Source organism: Drosophila suzukii, chromosome 3 (assembly GCF_043229965.1).
Source record: "Drosophila suzukii chromosome 3, CBGP_Dsuzu_IsoJpt1.0, whole genome shotgun sequence".
Taxonomy (NCBI): domain Eukaryota; kingdom Metazoa; phylum Arthropoda; class Insecta; order Diptera; family Drosophilidae; genus Drosophila; species Drosophila suzukii.
The window spans coordinates 36,223,965-36,242,185 of NC_092082.1; the positions used below are offsets into that span (position 1 = coordinate 36,223,965).

Below are 18,221 nucleotides of genomic sequence, written 5' to 3' on the forward strand. Positions count from 1 at the left end.
CGTCTGTTCTTCTGTACGTCTGTCTAGTCGCTTAGTTTTTAAACTAAAGGGCTGAAACTTTTCCAAATATCTTGTTTCTATTGCAGATAGTATATACGCCGTAACGAAGCGGGTCGTGCAACCATATCCTATAGCTACAATATTTTTTTTATTTAAACCACATATTGTCCTAGTCCATATCATCAAATTTGGTCCGAATATATTCGGGTATAAATAAGCTGTAGCGATTCCAGCCAAACGCCGCCACAGACTTTTTTGATCTACAGTCGTATATTTGCATTGTTACACCGATAACAGAGTTACGCCAGAAATTTGAATTTCAGTATTGACCAACGTAAGGAGGTTCATTTTATTCCCTTAGGCAGTGTTGTGAAACTTTGCTTAGGTAACATTTTCCCTTCCGATAGTATTTTTCATTCGCCTGCAAAACGCTCCTTTTGGCAAATTCAAAACCCAAGAATCGACAGTATCGACCAATAGAGAAGTTTGCGATATCTGACTATTCCTCATAAATCTCTGAATATATTCCAGGATGCGAATGACACTTGTACTACTACGGGCAAAAAGTATTTTCGGGGTGGAATGGGATGCATTATGAATACCCTAAACCCGGAACAAATGAGGAATATTATTCGAACATTATTCGTTGACTAGAACTATGGGCAACTGTGGGTGTTTGCACCAAGATAATGCAACGGCTCACATTTCACTCGTTTTTTTTGACCATTTCGCAATAAATACAAAGCACAGAGAGATGACCAGCGTCGCTTGAGACCGGTTGTGGTTGTCTTGTGCTCTGTGATTTTGTCAATTTGTTGATTAATATCTGTGGTACTGGTGCCCTGTTTTGTGACCTAGCCCAACATAACAGCCGCGATTATGTTTTAAATCGGGTTTTTGTGTTTATTTGTCTAATTTATTGTAGCAATTTTAACAAATCTGAATATGGAATTAAGCCTGTGTATTAGTTATTTTAACTTCCTGTACGCGGTTTCAATAGCTTTTGTTGTTATTTCCATAGCTTTCTGTATTATCTCTCCCGCTTCAGTCGATAGATTCTCTCGCGCTCTCTCGCTTTCGAAGTCTCTACGCGCTCTAATACTGTTGTGTTCTTGTGTTTCTGTATTTTTATTTTTTGATCCCAGTGTCAAATTGAGTGTGTATTTAAAATTCTTTTGTTTGTTTTTTTTAATTTTATAAATAACTTTTTTACATTTTAAATTTGTCGGTGATTGGTATATCTCAGTGTATAAGGAATGCTAGTTTCTTGTGTCCTCTTTTGTGTCATCTTATGTCCTGCATTTTTGCAATATCATTGTTTCTCTCTGCTCGCCTTGCAAGGTACCGTTAGAACTGATGCCTGTGCGGCGCTACAAAAAGTGTAGCACGACACACGGCTGCGTTGCAGGCTTCGTGGATTTTGTCATGTCCTTTTTTGAGAGGAACTGTTGTAGCGAGGCGTCAGCGTTGTGGCGCTGTCGCCGTGTGTGGTTCGCAGGAACAGTATAGGCAGTTACAAGAACGAATAATCACTTTCTGTAAATCGACGCCTGTGTTTAGACCGAAACGCACTCCGCTCTAATGGAACCCGATCGTAATTCGACAAATTTATAAATGTAAAATACTTTAAAAAAATGGCTCTCTTGCTTTCAAAAAAAGATTGTCGGTTTGAATCGTCACCCAACTACGCTTTTATTTACTCTCGTCTCTGCAATACAGTCATACATCCTAAATGTACTGGATTTGTTGGCATAGTTAGGAATTGTTGATATCCGCGCTGGTTTTTCGTGGACTTGTGCCTCTTGCGTTGTAATATAGCGTGATTTGGATGGCTACGTGGCGCTGACCAATGATCGTTTTAAGAAACTTTTTGATAAACTTATGATTTCAAAGAACTTGACACTAAAAAAATGTCAGTTCGGTCACATAAACGCAAAAAGACCGCTCCTTTAAAATCTGTGGAAGTAAAGGCAAACGTTCCGAATCCGAATTTAGTTTTCAGTATTTTTTTCCGATCGGCAACGGCAGCTATGTCGGCATCCACTGGCGCTTGGGGCTTAAAGCTCCACTGCCGGCAGTACCCATTAGTACCGAAAGCTCTGGAGGAGTCCCTGTTTCTGCTAGTCAGCCTAAGGGGTCAAACACTACGTGCTTTTCTGTGCCTATAGGTAAAGTGAGCTCTGGACTCGATAATCAGACGAACAATGTTCAGATTCGTGGTGGAGGTAGAAAGAGACTTTTGGTTGTTCCATATAGGAAGCAATTATTTGAGTCTCGTTTAACCCCTGAAACCACATCTGCAGATGTTTTGAAATTTATACACTGAGAATTCCCATCTCAAAACAAACAGTGGAAAATTTCCATTATGTTCTTAGGGTATCTTGGTTTAAAATATCTTCTCCCCCTGGAATATTTAACGTACTAAATTCTAAAAGTTTTTCGCTTGATGATGAACTGGTCATTAAAGAATTTCTTCCCAACAGAAGGAGAACTAATAATAGACCTTCCACGGTAGTACCTCCGCCAAAAAACTGAGCAGTTTATTTTTGGCCTATCAAAATGTTAGGGGACTTAATGTGAATCTACCTAAGCTTTATGCTTATTCCTCTGCCTCTTCTGAAGACATTCCGGCCCTTACTGAGACTTCGCTGAAACCGAATATCAGACTCTGAAGTTATTACTCCGTTTATGCGATGGCCATTTCACGCTTTCATTTCATGGGCTGATTCGTGTGTGTATAAACATCGTTTCTTGAATTCGACAACACACGAAAGTTAACTATGATTTCAGCCTCCAAGCGTGAATTGGTGATGCGCAACCAACTTAACGCTATACAAATCAGGTGGCAACGCCGTGCAAAAAAGTTGAAACTAAAACCCAAATTAAAGAAAGAAAAGGGAATAATTATTGAAAAAGCCATAGAATCAAAGAGAATGTTTTGGTCAGACGCCGAGATAACCGAGCTGCTTGGCCTGGTGAAGGAGAATAATATATTGGGCAAGCTCGATGGGAAGACCAAGCGAAGCAACCTGGCTTACAGGGGCCTCGCAGAATCGGTAAAGTCTAAAAATATGATCAAATCCGGATACCAAATTAAAACCAAACTGCGAATGTTAAAGAAAACATATTTTGAAGTGAAACGCAGCAATGCAGTCAGTGGGATTGCTAGGAGAACGTGCACCTACTTCGAGAGCTCGATGAGATGTATGGGACTCGCCCAGTGTCTAAGGCTGTACGTGTGGGCACATCGGAGGAGGGATTTGTGGAAATCGATGGCTTCGTTGACCTGGCCAATGAAGTCTTCACCGAAACAGAGGAGATTAATTAAACCAGTTTTACCAAGGCAATCGTCGTGCAGATGATTCAGAAGATGTCAGATAACAAGGAGGCGTTGGACAGGCTGGAGATGCACACTCAGGAGTTCCTTAAGGCTCAACGGGAAATCGATGCCACCTTTGTGCAGAGCATGATTGACGTTCTGGCGGAGGATCGGGCCGAGACCAAAAGATTCATGCGAGAATTCTTTTACTCCAATTAAAGCTGAAATATTTCGAAACAAAACGAGTATAAACTAAGATCAGATGGATCGTATTCAGGAGATTCCAATACTTGGTTACAATGCCAGTCTGGTGGTTGCTGGTTACTTTCATATTCGTTGACTGTCGTAAACTTCTCCTTCCACGAAGTTATGAAGTGTCGCGCAAGCCAAAGCAACATATGGAACAAATTTAAAGCCAATATCTATTCTATTGACCAGGCACCGCCAGCGTCCTTTCAATCGACCAAAGGCATTCTCCACTACTATTCTGCACGAGCTAAGGTAGCAGTTGAACGGCTCTTCCTGTGGAGTTAGGTGTCCAGTATGTAAATTTAGAAGCCACGGTAGCAATGGATGTGCAGGATCTCCCAGGATAATGAAGGGAATCTCTTTGTTTCCCACCAGTTTTACAAATTCCGGAATAATTAGGCTATGGTTCTTGAAAATTCCAGATTCTTTAGAAACCGTCGCGTGGTGGTCACTTCCTGGAAAATTTCAGGCTGACGTCTCTAAATCAAAAAATAAATATCTATCTATAATCAATATCTATATATGTATTTACTTACAAGTAATTGTTGTCAACTACAGCTTGCATGACCATCGATGTCAATCCCTTTCGATTAACGAAATCCATGTAGCCAATCTTTGGGGCTTTAACAGGAATATGTGTTCCTGAACAATTAATATATAGCGTTTAAAATGTGTAATTAATATTCTAAAAGAAATTTTACTGTCAATAGCTCCAATCACGTTAGGAATGTGACACATTTTTTGAAATGCACCTGAATTTTGAATGCATTCGTCCAGTCTGGGGAAAGAAATTAGATCACTCGTAAGTTTCAATACTGCTTTAACAACAATATGAAAGTACTTGTGCACAGTACTTTTATGTACTCCAAATACATCCCCAATCAATCGATACTCGGGACAGGTAGCCAGTTTGTATACGCAGATCGCATCTTGTTTCTCCAAGGGAACTGGAACGGCTAGAAACATGCTCGGTATCGGTAAGTGATTCGCACAGTTCAAAAAATGAACTCTGACATTCTCAAAAAACAAATTTTAATTTTTTGGCTGTTGCATTAGAGACCATAAAGCATTACTCCTTGGCCTGCTCCTGAATCTTCGCACTCTAGGTGTCCTCAGGATGAGAGTCGCGGTTGGGTGCTGATTGACGTTACCTCTACTTTAACATCGGAGAGAATATATTTTCTTAATCCCAATGACAAGAATTCGTTGGTGTTCAAGCTTCTTTGTAATCCTCTTCTATTTACGTAACTTGTTCTTATATGCCACCTCGATCCGACTTAACAATTTATGAGCAACATTTGTCTGCAACAAAAACTGTTATATCTCATCTTTCCGAAAAGGATTTTTTGATTGTTTTGGGTAATTTCAATCTCCCTGACATTTCTTGGTCCCCTTCCACTGACTCACTTGTCTCTACCCCTTTATCTGTCCATGACTTCGTTGACGCTCTGTTAGAATTATCATTACAGCAAGTTATCTTTAAACTTAATTCACTAAACAGACAACTAGATCTTGTATTTGTTTTAGATCCATCTCCAGTCACGGTATCTAGAACTGACCCACTAGTTGTGCCAGAAGACCGGTTTCATCCCACATTGAAACTTACAATTTGTCTTCCCTGCGTTGATACCCTCTCTCCTTTACTTTCTCCAACTAAAACTATTGGGTGGGCAAGAAAGTCATGTCGTTTTTTTTAGTAATCGTTTTTAATCTAATTTATTTACGACTAATCGAGCACCAGGGTCACACTTTTTAGTATCGTTTTAAAGCTTATTGTCTTAGGTACTATCGACGAAAATTTGGTAATTATTCGATAACATTTGTGGAAGCTATAGCAAATTAAACATGGAGGACCAAAGTGAGCATTTTCGGCATATTTTGCTTTTTTACTTCCGAAAAGGAAAAAAAGCGGTCGAAGCTCGCGAAAAATTGTGCGAAGTGTATGGTAAAGATGCCATGAGTGATCGCCAATGTCAGCGCTGGTTTGCCAAATTCAGGCTTGGAGATTTTGGAGTTAAAGACGCCCCACGTTCTGGTCGACCATCGGCCGTTTTTGACGAACAAATTCAGGCTTTGCTGGATGAAAACCGGCGCTATTCAACGCGGGAGATGTCAGAGAAGCTCAGTGTGTCGCATACAACGGTTGAAAACCATTTGAAGAAACTTGGCTACGTAAGCAAGCTCGATGTTTGGGTTCCGCATAACTTAAAGGAAATTCACCTAACTAAGCGTATCAACATCTGCTATTCTCTGCTGCAACGGATTAAAAACGATCCTTTTTTGAAGCGGATCATTACTGGCGACGAAAAGTGGGTTGTTTACAATAATGTCCAACGAAAAAGATCATGGAGCAAGAAAGATGAGCCAGCCCAAGCCACATCAAAGGCCGATATCCATCAGAGGAAAGTTATGCTGTCTGTTTGGTGGAATTGGAAGGGTGTAGTGCACTTTGAGCTGCTGGGACGGAATGAAACCATCAATTCAGATGTGTACTGTCGCCAGCTATCCAATTTGGCGGAAAAAATTAAAGAAAAGGAGCCGGCACTAGCTAATCGCAAGGGTATAGTCTTTCACCATGACAACGCTAGGCCCCACACATCTTTGGTCACTCGGCAAAAATTAACGGAGCTGAATTGGGAAGTGCTACCACATCCACCTTATAGTCCGGACTTAGCACCTTCAGATTACCATTTGTTTCGCTCTCTTCAAAACTCTTTGAATGGTAAAAACTTTGATTCAGATGAGGCTGTCGAAAACCACTTGTCTCGATTCTTTGCTGGAAAAGACCAAAAGTTCTTCGAGCGCGGAATTATGCAGCTGCCCGAGAGATGGTCATTAGTGGTCGAACAAAACGGCCAATACATAATTGATTAATTATAAGTCCTGATATAAATAAATCATCTTTGAAAATATTGAAAAAAAACGACATGACTTTCTTGCCAACCCAATATATGCTTCGTAAATGTGACTATAATAAACTCAACAACATGATAACTGGACAAATTTATATAATTGCTTGGATATTGAAAGTTCTACGGAACTATTTTATAGTGTCCTAAACTCTTTTTACAGTGAATGTGTTCCTGACAGTTTTCCTCCTAAGTTAGACAGGCCACCTTGGTTTAACAATCAGTTGCAAAGACTTAGAAACCTAAAAACAAACTTCTATAAAAAGTACAAAAAGTCGGGTAGGCCATCCGATTTTTCAAGATATGTGGTGGCTCGTACTAATTTTAATGTACTTAACAGTCATTGCTATTCCATGTATTTGAACCGAAGTAAATTTGAATTTTCAAAGGATCCGAGGCAGAATCCTTTGTCAATGCTAAGCGAAAGTCTTCAGTATTGCCATCATCAGTACGATTAAACTCTATTGAGGCATCTACGGATCCCGAAATTGCAGATTTATTTGCTGAATTCTTCCAATCTACTTATAGTTCTGTTTCATGGTCTAATTCTAGCTACCCTAATCACTTAAACAGGTCAAATTGTATTTTTTCTCCTGTAATCACCGAGAGTTCTCTCTTAAGCAATAGGTATTGATGAGAACAATACATTTTAGATAAAATTTGTATTTTACCTATTGATGAGAACAATACATTTCAGATAAAATTTGTATTTTAGCATCAAAACTGTAGGAGCCACAGTTTTGGGCGGTTTGTGGGCGTTAGAGTGGACGTGGCACTCTGCTGAAACAAACTTGCGCTGCTTAAGAAGCTCAGGAATCTGTACGCCAAAGCTCCCATAGTTTCTGAGATCTCAGCGTTCATCCGGACAGACAGACAGACGGACATGGCTAGATCGACTCGGCTAATGATCCTGATCAAGAATATATATACTTTATGGGGTCGGAAACGCTTCCTTCTGCCTGTTACATACTTTCCGACGAATCTAGTATACCCTTTTACTCTACGAGTAACGGGTATAATTATATATAAACCATACGCCGATTAGCTATGAAGTGAATGCAGTTAATCTGGGGATAACATTTAACAATACTTTATCATGGAGCAACAATATAGTCAAAGCGAAAGGACGTACATATGCTCTGTTGAGAAAATTTTCATTCTCTAAATCGTTCCTAACTGAGGAAGTTAGACTATTAATCGCCAAGATATCCTCCTGCCCACTCTCTTTTAAGGCACAGAAAAATTTTGGAAATTTTGATGCGCGGGATTTGCGCACATTAACTGTAGCTTTTAATTCTATTGTACGTTATGTGTTTAACTTAAGACGTTTTGACCATGTATCAGAATTGACATATAATATACTTGACCTTAATTTGACCTCCTGTATCGATCTTAGAACTTTAATATTCTTTCACAAAATAGTGGAGAACCAAATTATCTTTCCAATAAACTTACCCCAGCCACATCTGTAAGATCCAAAAATGACATATGCCCTCGAATACAAACACTGTGTTCGAGAAGGTAATTTTTCATAAATGGTATCCGGCTATGGAACAATCTACCGCACCAATAAAAAGCAATTAGGAGCGCAACACAATTTTACAATAAAGTTAAAGATCTTTTGAAATACCAGTACACTTAAGTATACAAATTAAATGAAATGAAAACAATAAAAAAAATACAAAATATTAAAAACAATAATAATAGTAACTAAGAAACTATGAAAATTTGATGTTAGTCGTTAATATTAATTAAGAGAGTGAGAGAAATTGTTTTAATAATTTAAAAATAATAATAACGTAAAATATCAACTCAATGTGACTAGCGCTAGGATATAAATAAATAAAATACAGAATTGGTTAGTTCTGAAAAAGATCCATAGAGAAGTTCAGTTCTTACAAAAGCCTTGGTAAAAGAATTACATTGATCTTACATACATAGCCAAAATGAAAAAAATAATATTGAAAAAGATTTTTTTAAATTAATGAATTACGGAAAAACAATGGAAGATACCGAGCGCAGGGTCGGTATTAAGCTTGTTAGTGCATGGGAAGCTCCGGATAGCACCAAGACTGGACGAAAAGCACATTGTGCCAAAACTTTAGTTTCAAAATCCAATTTCCATAGTGCAACTACAATAAATGATAATTTCTGTGCTATTAAAATGAAAAGATTGTTTGATCTATTTAATAAGCCAATGTTCTTAGGATTTGTATGATTTACCAATATATGAAGCCAAAGTTTCAGGAAAAGTTACACTTAAATCATATGGATACTGATTCATTTATCTGTACAATAAAAAAAAAAGGATTTTAATAAAAATATTCGTAATGATCTTGAAACAAAATTTTGCTACATTGGACTATTCAGATGAAAGAATTAATCTGTATAACTTAAAAATAGTTACCGAAAAAAGTTTAGGGTTTTTAAAGATTAGCTTGTTATAGAACAGATCAAGTTGAATCTACATATAATAAAGCAAAGGGAGTGAGTTCACGAAATCTTACAATTGAACGCTAAAAAATCGTTTTATTAACTGGGACCCCACTATATGGTAATATAACAATGTTTAGATCACAAAATTAAAGTTAATAAAAAAATTCTTTGTGGCAAAGATAACAAAAGAAAACGTAATGTTAACGAAACACAATTGTTAGAGTTAAATAATGAAGAACACAATAACACGACATCAATAAAACATCAGGGATTAATCGAAAAAGATATTTTAGAAAATGTTGAATGGCTAGAATCTAATTCATTTTGCTTGGGTGAGATGATACAAACTAATTATTTAAACGATGGAGAATCATTAGATAGCCTTAAATTTAAAAAGAAACATATTGAAAAAGAACTTTTTTAAAAATCAGTTGAATTGGAGATGTTTTATTATGATCGAGACTTTGGAAAATATAAAATTAATTTTGAGTTTGTAAAAAGTATATTTATGATTTTTATTTTTTTTTAAGTAAACGTACAAAAATGTTTATATTAAACTTAATATAAGATAATATAAACATATAAATAAAAATAAATTAAATAATTCATTTGTTATACTACAGAATGTCTTCCTTGTTCCGTTCATGCGATTTCAATTGTCTGTTTTTGTTTAATTGTCTATTTAATTATAGGAATTATAGCAAAACTAAATGTTAATTTTTGGCCTAAGCATTTTGTTATTGTATTTCCTGTACGCTGTGGTGCATTTGCTTCAAAAGTTTTTGTTGTTGTTTCCCATAGCTTTCTATAATCTCTCTTCTATTTCTTGTCCTTTAACCTTTTGTCGTGTGTATTTTAATTGTGTTTCGCAAGCTACGCTCAGTCAATAGCCACTCTCTTGCGCTCTCGCAGTCTCTATGCGCTCTTATACTTTTATATACTATTAAGTGAGGTATTTGTAAATCAAATTTATATATTTAAAACAATCGTCACCTAATGACGTTTTTATTTCTTGTCGTTTCTGCGACAAAGTCATACATCCAAAATGTACTGGACTTGTTGGCAGAGTAAAAGACTATATGAATCTGCGTGGACTTATGTTCCATATAGGAAGCAATTATTTGTGTCTCGTTTAACCCCCGAAACCACATCTGCAGATGTTTTGGAATTTATACACCAGGAATTCCCATCTCAGTGGAAGTGTTTAACTTTCCATATGTTCGTAGGATATCTTCATTTAAAATACCTGCTCCTCCTGAAGTATTTAAAGTACTAAATTCTAAAAGTTTTTGGCTTAATGATGAACTGGTCGTTAAAGAATTTGTCCCCAACAGACAGAGAACTAATAATAGGCCTTCCACGGTAGTACCTGCCCCAAAAAGCTGAGCAGTTTATTTTTGTCCTATCAAAATGCTTTTTCTGAAGACATTCTGACCTTTACTGAGACTGAAAACGGATATCAGACTCTGAAGTTCTGTCCAACAATTATAATACGTATAGATCGCTTTCCTATTAGGGGGGGGGAATGGGTGCTAATTGGCGGTTCCTCTACTTTAACATCGAAGAAAATATACTTTCTTAATCCCGATGACATAGAATTCGTTCGCGTTAAAGTTTCTTTGTAATATTTTTCTATTTATGTAACGTATTCGTGTATTTCACCTGGATCCAACCTAATAATTTATGAGCACCATTTGTCGGCAATAAAAACTGTTCTATCTCATTTTTCCGACGGGGATCTCTTGATTGTTTTGGGTGATATCAATCTCCCTGACATTTCTTGATAACCTTTCACAAAGTGCTACGGAACTATTTTATAGTGTACTAAACTCTTTTAGTGAATGTGATAGTCTTCCTCCTAAGTTAGACAGCCCTCCTTGGCTTAACAATGAGCTGCAAAGACTTAGAAACCTTAAAACAATCTTCTATAAAAAGTACAAAAAGTCGAGAAGGCCATCCGATTTTTTTTAATGTACTTAACAATCATTGCTATTCCATGTGTTTAAACCAATGTAAATTTGAATTTTCAAAAGATCCGAGGCAGTTTTATAACTTGGTTAATGCTAAGCGAAAGTCTTATAACTTGGTTAATGCTAAGCGAAAGTATTTAGCATTGCCATCATCGGTACGATTAAACTCTATTGAGGCATCTACGGATCCCGAATCTGAAGATTTATTTGCTGAATTCTTCCAATCTACTTATAGTTCTCTTTAAATAAATAGGGAAAATTGTATTTTTTTTCTCTTTTAAGTGATTTAGAAACTATAACGCCAACCTCTTCTCCTGAACGCAGATATCTCCAAAACTATCAAGGATAGATAACTGGGATTTCAGATTAAAGATTCCTTCCAAGTTTGCCACGCGAAGATTCCCTTAAGATTTCATTCATATGAACAAGAATTGAAATCCCTACAACACTATATAGACATTACGGTGCAACTAACTAAAACTGTCTTTATATCTGTATTCAAAGACAAGTTCTTATTTTTATTTTTTAAAGATTAAAGTGGCACAAAAAACACTCAATCGCATAGAAACCGCGTTATATTTTAACACTTGAAGTTCACAAATAATTAGTTAAGCCTTTTCTTTCTAAATAGTTATTGAAATAATTTAAAAGGGGTTGCTTTTTCAATTATTTTCTCCACGTGCGCCCTTCACTGCCAACAGCTTATTTAACAGCCGATATCTTCTGTTAAACTTTCTGTAACGTAGCATTGATTTCTGATGTTATCCTATTCTTTATTTTAACGATTTTCGAAAAATGGATTTTAGGCCAGGAAAAGTTGTCATCCAGCATATAGTGTTTAGACGCAGATGACATTAAGTTGTGCCTGAAACAGTTTTGTTTAAAACATAATGCAATGTAAATCAATTAAACTTAAATGGTTTTAAGTTCAAAGTAATAATCTTTTTTCGGGTCAGCGTAAGTAAACCTCGTACTCTCTGAGTGGCTGTGTGTTATGTATTTGACGTTGATGTCGATAACCAGATAAATTTCAGCACCTTGCTGAAGGCTTACAATGATATTAATTATTATTAATATGAGAGAGTAATTTTTAATTCCATACAGACCGCCTCTACTGGCTCTTCAACGGTTTGGCTCCTTAAGGCTTAAAGGTGCTCTTAGTTAGAAGAGACAGCTGAGAAGGAAACTGCGCGCCCAGGATAGGGAAGCCCAATTCTTGTTCGCACATCAGGTCTTTATTTTGGTTCCAGTAGAACCTGCTGCTGTCGTTGGTGAGGAGAATTTGTTTGGTTGGCATTATCACATATTTCACCTGGTCCTTCTGTAATTCCTCTAACTTTCTTGAGTTCTTCTTTTAGAAAGTGGCTTTTATTTTTGATGGCTTCTGTTTGGCCGGTCACCAGACTAGGGGCTTTCATTATCCCACAAATGTGCTGCCTTGAAGCTAAATTTTTCAATATATCCTTTAACAACGAGTCCATTAAAGCTTTGGCAGCGACCATTTCATTCGCGTGTACCTTGGAAGAAGTAATGGTTCTTTTTACCTAGAATTCCGCTATTTTAAAGCTTTTGATTGTTGATCCAGACCAAACACTGACGAAGACTTGTCTATCTTCAGAAGATATACATGTCTAGTCAGATCACTATCGGGATAAGCGATCACAAGTGTATCTCTTTATGTACAAAAATACTGGGTTATACCATCTGCTAATCTAATTTAACTTCCTCCAATTTTGCATCTGTTGTTGTGTTTCGCGGGACTTCAAAAGTACCACTCTCTTCGAGCCCTTAATCACCAGATAAGCCAAGTGTCATTTTTGGAACCATCCACTCAGTTTTTCAAAAGTAAAATTATTTGAAAAAACGCGTGAAATAGAACCATAACCTGTTAAATGAGCGAATCAAGGGTGATAAAAGAATGTAAACTTATTATGTGCGAATGTGTAAAAAGTATAAGAAAGAAATGTGATATTGCCAGATCGCTTATTAATATTCAATAAGTTTTTTTGATGAATGTCGAATGAAGTATAAATATAATGGATATTACCGGAGCAGTATTTGTACGGCGTATTATACGGACAATGTCGCTATAATGACAATAGCGCAAACTTGTCAACATTTTTTCAAAAACGAATTGGAATTTAAACGTATAGATAATGTTTTTTTTTAGAGACAATGTCTTTAAAGCGGACGCGGAACCCTGCTGAAATAAAAATATGTCCCCATGGCAAGGGAATAAAGGGGAAATATTGCAATAGAGCATAGACAATTGGGGAAAAAGGTAATCGCAACGGGGTAACAAGATAACGGTGTAAAAGGACGAATAGTGGGAATCGAGCAAACAAACGTGCCTAAACCATATTTTTTAATACATCCTTCCGCAGAATTATTTATTTATTGTTTTCTGTAATATTTTCTGTAATAAAAGTGGAGGAAGTCGCTGCAGAAAAGCTAGTTATTTATAATTAGATGTATTAACTTATGAATATATGTATCTATCCCTTTAACAATGACGTATTTTTCAGGTTAATGAGAGAGGAAGAATCCCTGGATAATATAAAACAATATTATGTCAAATGCAAAAATGAGGATAACAAATATAATGCAATTCAAAATATCTACGGATGCATAAGCATTGGGCAAGCCATTATATTTTGCCATGTATGTATATAGTAATAATTCGGCTTGATACAAACATTTATCTCATATGTCCTGACCCCAATATCTAGTTGTATATCATCTGTGTATATATATAAGAGTTTATGTAGTAAAACAGTACAGTAAACAGTAACAGTAAAATAATATTTGCAAAATAAAGCATGTTTAAATCGTTTAATCGACTGCCCTGAGTATCAGATACCCGTTACTCTGCTGACCAAGGTCGAAATAAAAGTCATTTACATTTTAAACTCAGTTGCACATACTCGTAGAGAATATTAGATTCGCCGAAAAGTATAAAAAAGGTCGAAGGATGTGTATCCGGCCCCATACATTTTATATTTTCTTGATCAGGATCACTAGCCGATCCGAACTAGCCATGCCCGCCTGTCCGTCTGTCTGCCCGCATGAACGCTAAGATCTCGGAAACAATAAAAGTGAGAATGTTGGTTAAGACATTCAGTTTCTAGAGATCCTTGCGCAGCGCTAATTCATCCGGGTGCCACGCCCACTCTTGCGCCCATAACGCTTAAATCTCTCTAGCGTCGAAATTTTTAAAGATTTTGTAAACCTTTTTTTTTCTTAAAATAATGGTAAATTCTTACTTAAATTTAGGAAAGAAATACCCATATTTTAAGAGAAAGTGACTTTTTTTATATATTTTGATGGTGGTCTAGCTGGTAAAGACGTCCGGTCAACAAACAATCGAACAAAAGTACCTGGCTCAAACCCCCGCCACGGCAAGGTTACACTTTGTTTGTCTTTTTCTTTTTTTTTAAATTTATTTAATTTTTATTCTTATTAGTTTTACTTTTCTATTTACTAAATTGTTTAAACGGTTGCTATAATAAACGTTATTGGTATGCGTAAAGCTGGACCAAAAACAATTAGCCCTCTTTAGTCATTGTATGACAAGAAGCACGCGTGGCCGAATGGTTAAGACGTCTGCCTATGGTGTGAGCAGATGCGGGTTCGGGTTGTCTGAGGTAAGGATTTTTTCCATTTGTTATTTATTTATATGTTTATAAAAAGTATTTATATAAAATAAATCTTTAATAAATTCAGGTAAGTGTACAAATTTACAGACTATATTCCCATGTAATAATTGCCATTAAAATTAGAAACGGTTTTATCCATTTAAAATCCAAAATTGGTATACAAAACCAACCAAATTCCTCAAATGTAAAAAAAGATAATCTTACATTATAAATAATTTTTTCTTATTTTAAGAAAATTTACCTTAATTTTAAGGTTTTTTACCATATATTTAAGAAAAATTTGTCATTATTTTCAGAAATGGCAAACCATAAATTCAAGAAAATTATTTATTTAAAATAAAGGTGAGTCGCCGTTTGATGAAAATCATAGGCGATTTTCTTGATTTAAAGGCGAATTTCTTGAATTAAGGCCGATTTTTTTTGGGTGCACTAGTTTACAGCCAAAATGTCCCAAGAAGGATAATGGTAGTTCCTGTTAGAGTTCTACCCTAGGGGTCACAAAAAAGAAAACTAAAAAATGTTAAATGAATAAGTTTTTTAATGATTTTTTAAAGAACAATTGATGATATTTTGATGATTTGAACATTATGATGGGTTTATGTTCCATCAGGCTGATCGAGTCTAAGTCTTTTTTTATAACTTTGCTTTAATTTTTGAATCTTCTCTTGACGAGACTAACAAAAAGTATTCAAATCTTAATATATTCGTAGTAGTTTTTTTTTTGTATTAAAAGCATTAATTAAACGGCATTTAAAGTGTACAATTAAAAGGATTCACAAATTTTTATATAAACAAGAAGGGATTACAAAAAAAGAAATAAAATATATCGACTTGGTTATTTTAACCGTCTGTCGATCTCCGCTTTCCCAATGTCAAAACTGCACAGTGTACTACACCTGACTTCCCTAGCCTTCCGCAGATATCAGATCGTTCTACCAATCAGTTTCACAACTAGATGAGCTGAGTTACGTGTTGGATTTAGAATATTAAGTATTTAAAAGCTTTCCTTTAAAATGTTGTTTCGGTACTTTAGAGCCTGGTTGGGCGATTTTTTTTGGGTCCACTAGTTTACAGCCAAAATGTCCCAAGAAGGATAATGGTAGTTCCTGATGTAGTTCGACCCTAGGGGTCACAAAAAAGAAGACTAAAAAATGTTAAATGAATAAGTTTTTTAATGATTTTTTAAAGAACAATTGATGATATTTTGATGATTTGAACATTATGATGGGTTTATGTTCCACCAGGCTGATCGAGTCTAAGTCTTTTTTTTTATAACTTTGCTTTAATTTTTGAATCTTCTCTTGACGAGATTAACAAAAAGTATTCAAATCTTAATATAGTCGTAGTAGTAGTAGTAGTTTTTTTTTTATAAAAAGCATTAATTAAGCGGTACAATTAAAAAGATTCACAAATTTTTATATAAACATTTTCAAGATATAGCCTTCTGTTTGGAGTAAAGCTGGGTAGACGAAATACTTTATTTAAGGAAAATCTTAAAAGGCTTTCAACTTCTTCATAAGGTGAGATGCCCCAGACTTACGCGCCGTAACAAGGGATTGACCGCATTGCTGCACTAAGCAGCTTCAACTTGCTACTCATTGGAACATCCTTTTTTCCTAGCAGCGATTTCCATGTGCAGTTAATGGCCAGTTTTGCATCTGAAAGTTTCTCCTGTAAATGGTTGTTGAAACGACCGTTGTGGTAAATCCAGACTCCCAGGTACTTATACGACTTGACAATTTCTAGCTGAATAGACCCTAAATTACACTTTTCGTTTTGTGCTAGCCTTATAGTTTTTAAGCCGCTCGAGTAGCAACGCTGAGAAGACTTTAGCTAAAGCGTTTTGAAAAGAGATTCCTTTGCAGTTAGACGTCACTTTCGGGTCGCCTTCCTTAAAGATAGGGAAAAAGTTATATATTTTTGAAAGCTCTTTGGGACTGTTTCCGATTCCAATAACTTGTTGAGTGCAGTGACAAGGCTGGCTTTGAATTGAAGAGAAGCGGTCTTTATGAATTCCGATGTTATCCCGTCAGGCCCGGGTGCTTTTCTTTCTTTTAACATCGCAAGTACATTTTCCAATTCTTGTCCTGTTACCCATCCATCTAAAGACTTATTTTTTACCCACGGCAATGCAACGTCAGCGATAGCGTCCAATCTAGAGGCGCAAGAAGATCACGGAAATGGTTTACTAGGTCATCTGCATTAACTTCCATTGATTTTACAAATTAATTTCCATTGAGTTTCCTAATAGTACTTCAATATGTCCTGCTATATGTTATGGAATCCATAGATCCCGCTAACCTGCAAGCATTTTCTATCGCGGAAGGCACTATTAAGTGACTTCTAGAAGATGAAAACTATCGTCCGCGATATCGCATTCGGATCGCGGAAGTGACTCCCGTCGGGAACAAATGTGCCACTTCGGCGACACTTCTCGAAGTCACTTCTGCGTTACTTCTGGAAGTGTCGCCGAAGTCACTTCTGGAAGTGTCTTCCCGACGGGAGTCACTTACGCGATCCGAATGCGATATCTCTGAAGCAACTTCTAAAAGTGTCGCCTTAGTCACTTCTGGAAATCACTCCGAAGTGACTTTACATTTGCTTGTAGAAGATATCTAGAAGAGTCTTTCCCAATTGGAAAAACTTGAATAAAAATATATGTATATATATATATACATGTAGGAAATTTGGCTGAACAATGTTATTTAGGTCTAGCTCCGTCAACATAAGAAATTTATAAATAACCATTTCTAAAAGAAACAGAAACAAATATTGTTTTTTGTTCAGTCGAAGTAAAAACAAGGAAGAACGCTATAGTCGAGTACCTCGACTATCAGATACCCGTTACTCAGCTAAATAGAGATATGCAAGTAGCAAAGCGAGATTAAAATGCGCCACGTACCGGCGCTATACAGATTTAAGCGTTATGGGCGTTAGAGTGGGCGTGGCAAATTTTTTGTTGGACTAATCGATAGGTATTGACGAGACCAATACATTTCAGTTAAAATTTTTTATCTAGCATAAAAATTGTGGGCGTCACAGGTTTTCGCGGTTTGTGGGCGTTAGAGTGGGCGTGGCATATTCGCGTAACAAACTTGCGCTGCGTATAAGGCTACGGAATCTAAATCTGAAATCCCAATTCTCTATCTTTGATAGTTTCCGAGATATCCACGTTCATATTTACGATTTTTTGAAGTTTGTGGGCGGTCTATGGGCGTTAGGGTGGGCGTGGCAAACTTTTTTTTGGGTCAATCGATAGGTATTGATAAGAACATTACATTTCAGTTAAAATTTTTATTTAGCATCAAAACTGTAGGAGCCACAGTTTTGGGCGGTTTGTGGGCGTTAGAGTGGGCGTGGCACTCTACTGAAACAAACTTGCGCTGCGTAAGAAGCTCAGGAATCTGCACGTCAAATCTCAATAGCCTAGCTCCCATAGTTTCCGAGATCTCAGCGTTCATCCGGGCAGACAGACGGACAAGGCTAGATCGACTCGGCTAGTGATCCTGATCAAGAATATATATACTTTATGGGGTCGGAAACGCTTCCTTCTGCCTGTTACATACTTTCCGACGAATCTAGTATACCCTTTTACTCTACGAGTAACGGGTATAATAAACTAGAAGGCATTATCTTTTACAATGAAATATGTTGAGAATCGTTGGATGATGGGTTTCTCCGC

The 18,221-nt window shown here is 36.5% G+C and overlaps 1 protein-coding gene and 1 long non-coding RNA gene across 8 annotated transcripts in view; one reads left to right on the forward strand and one right to left on the reverse strand.

The window, feature by feature from the left end:
• The window catches only part of Dbp80 (putative ATP-dependent RNA helicase Dbp80), a 203,323-nt gene that overhangs the window by 133,442 nt on the left and 51,660 nt on the right, over positions 1-18,221 (forward strand). For 4 of the 6 annotated variants that reach the window (XR_011604351.1, XM_070996673.1, XM_070996668.1 and 1 more), the window contains 2 exons: positions 13,409-13,544; positions 14,414-14,527. Coding sequence is in view for 5 of the 6 variants with exons in the window: in XM_070996673.1 (XP_070852774.1) it covers positions 13,409-13,544; positions 14,414-14,527 (250 nt within the window). In the remaining variant the exon portion in view is untranslated. The remainder of the gene's footprint in view (positions 1-13,408; positions 13,545-14,413; positions 14,528-18,221) is intronic. The other 2 variants (XM_070996672.1, XM_070996671.1) reach the window with 1 other exon arrangement.
• Positions 1-18,221, reverse strand: part of LOC139353190 (uncharacterized) — a 140,127-nt gene that overhangs the window by 62,965 nt on the left and 58,941 nt on the right. The gene's annotated exons all lie outside the window — the stretch shown is intronic.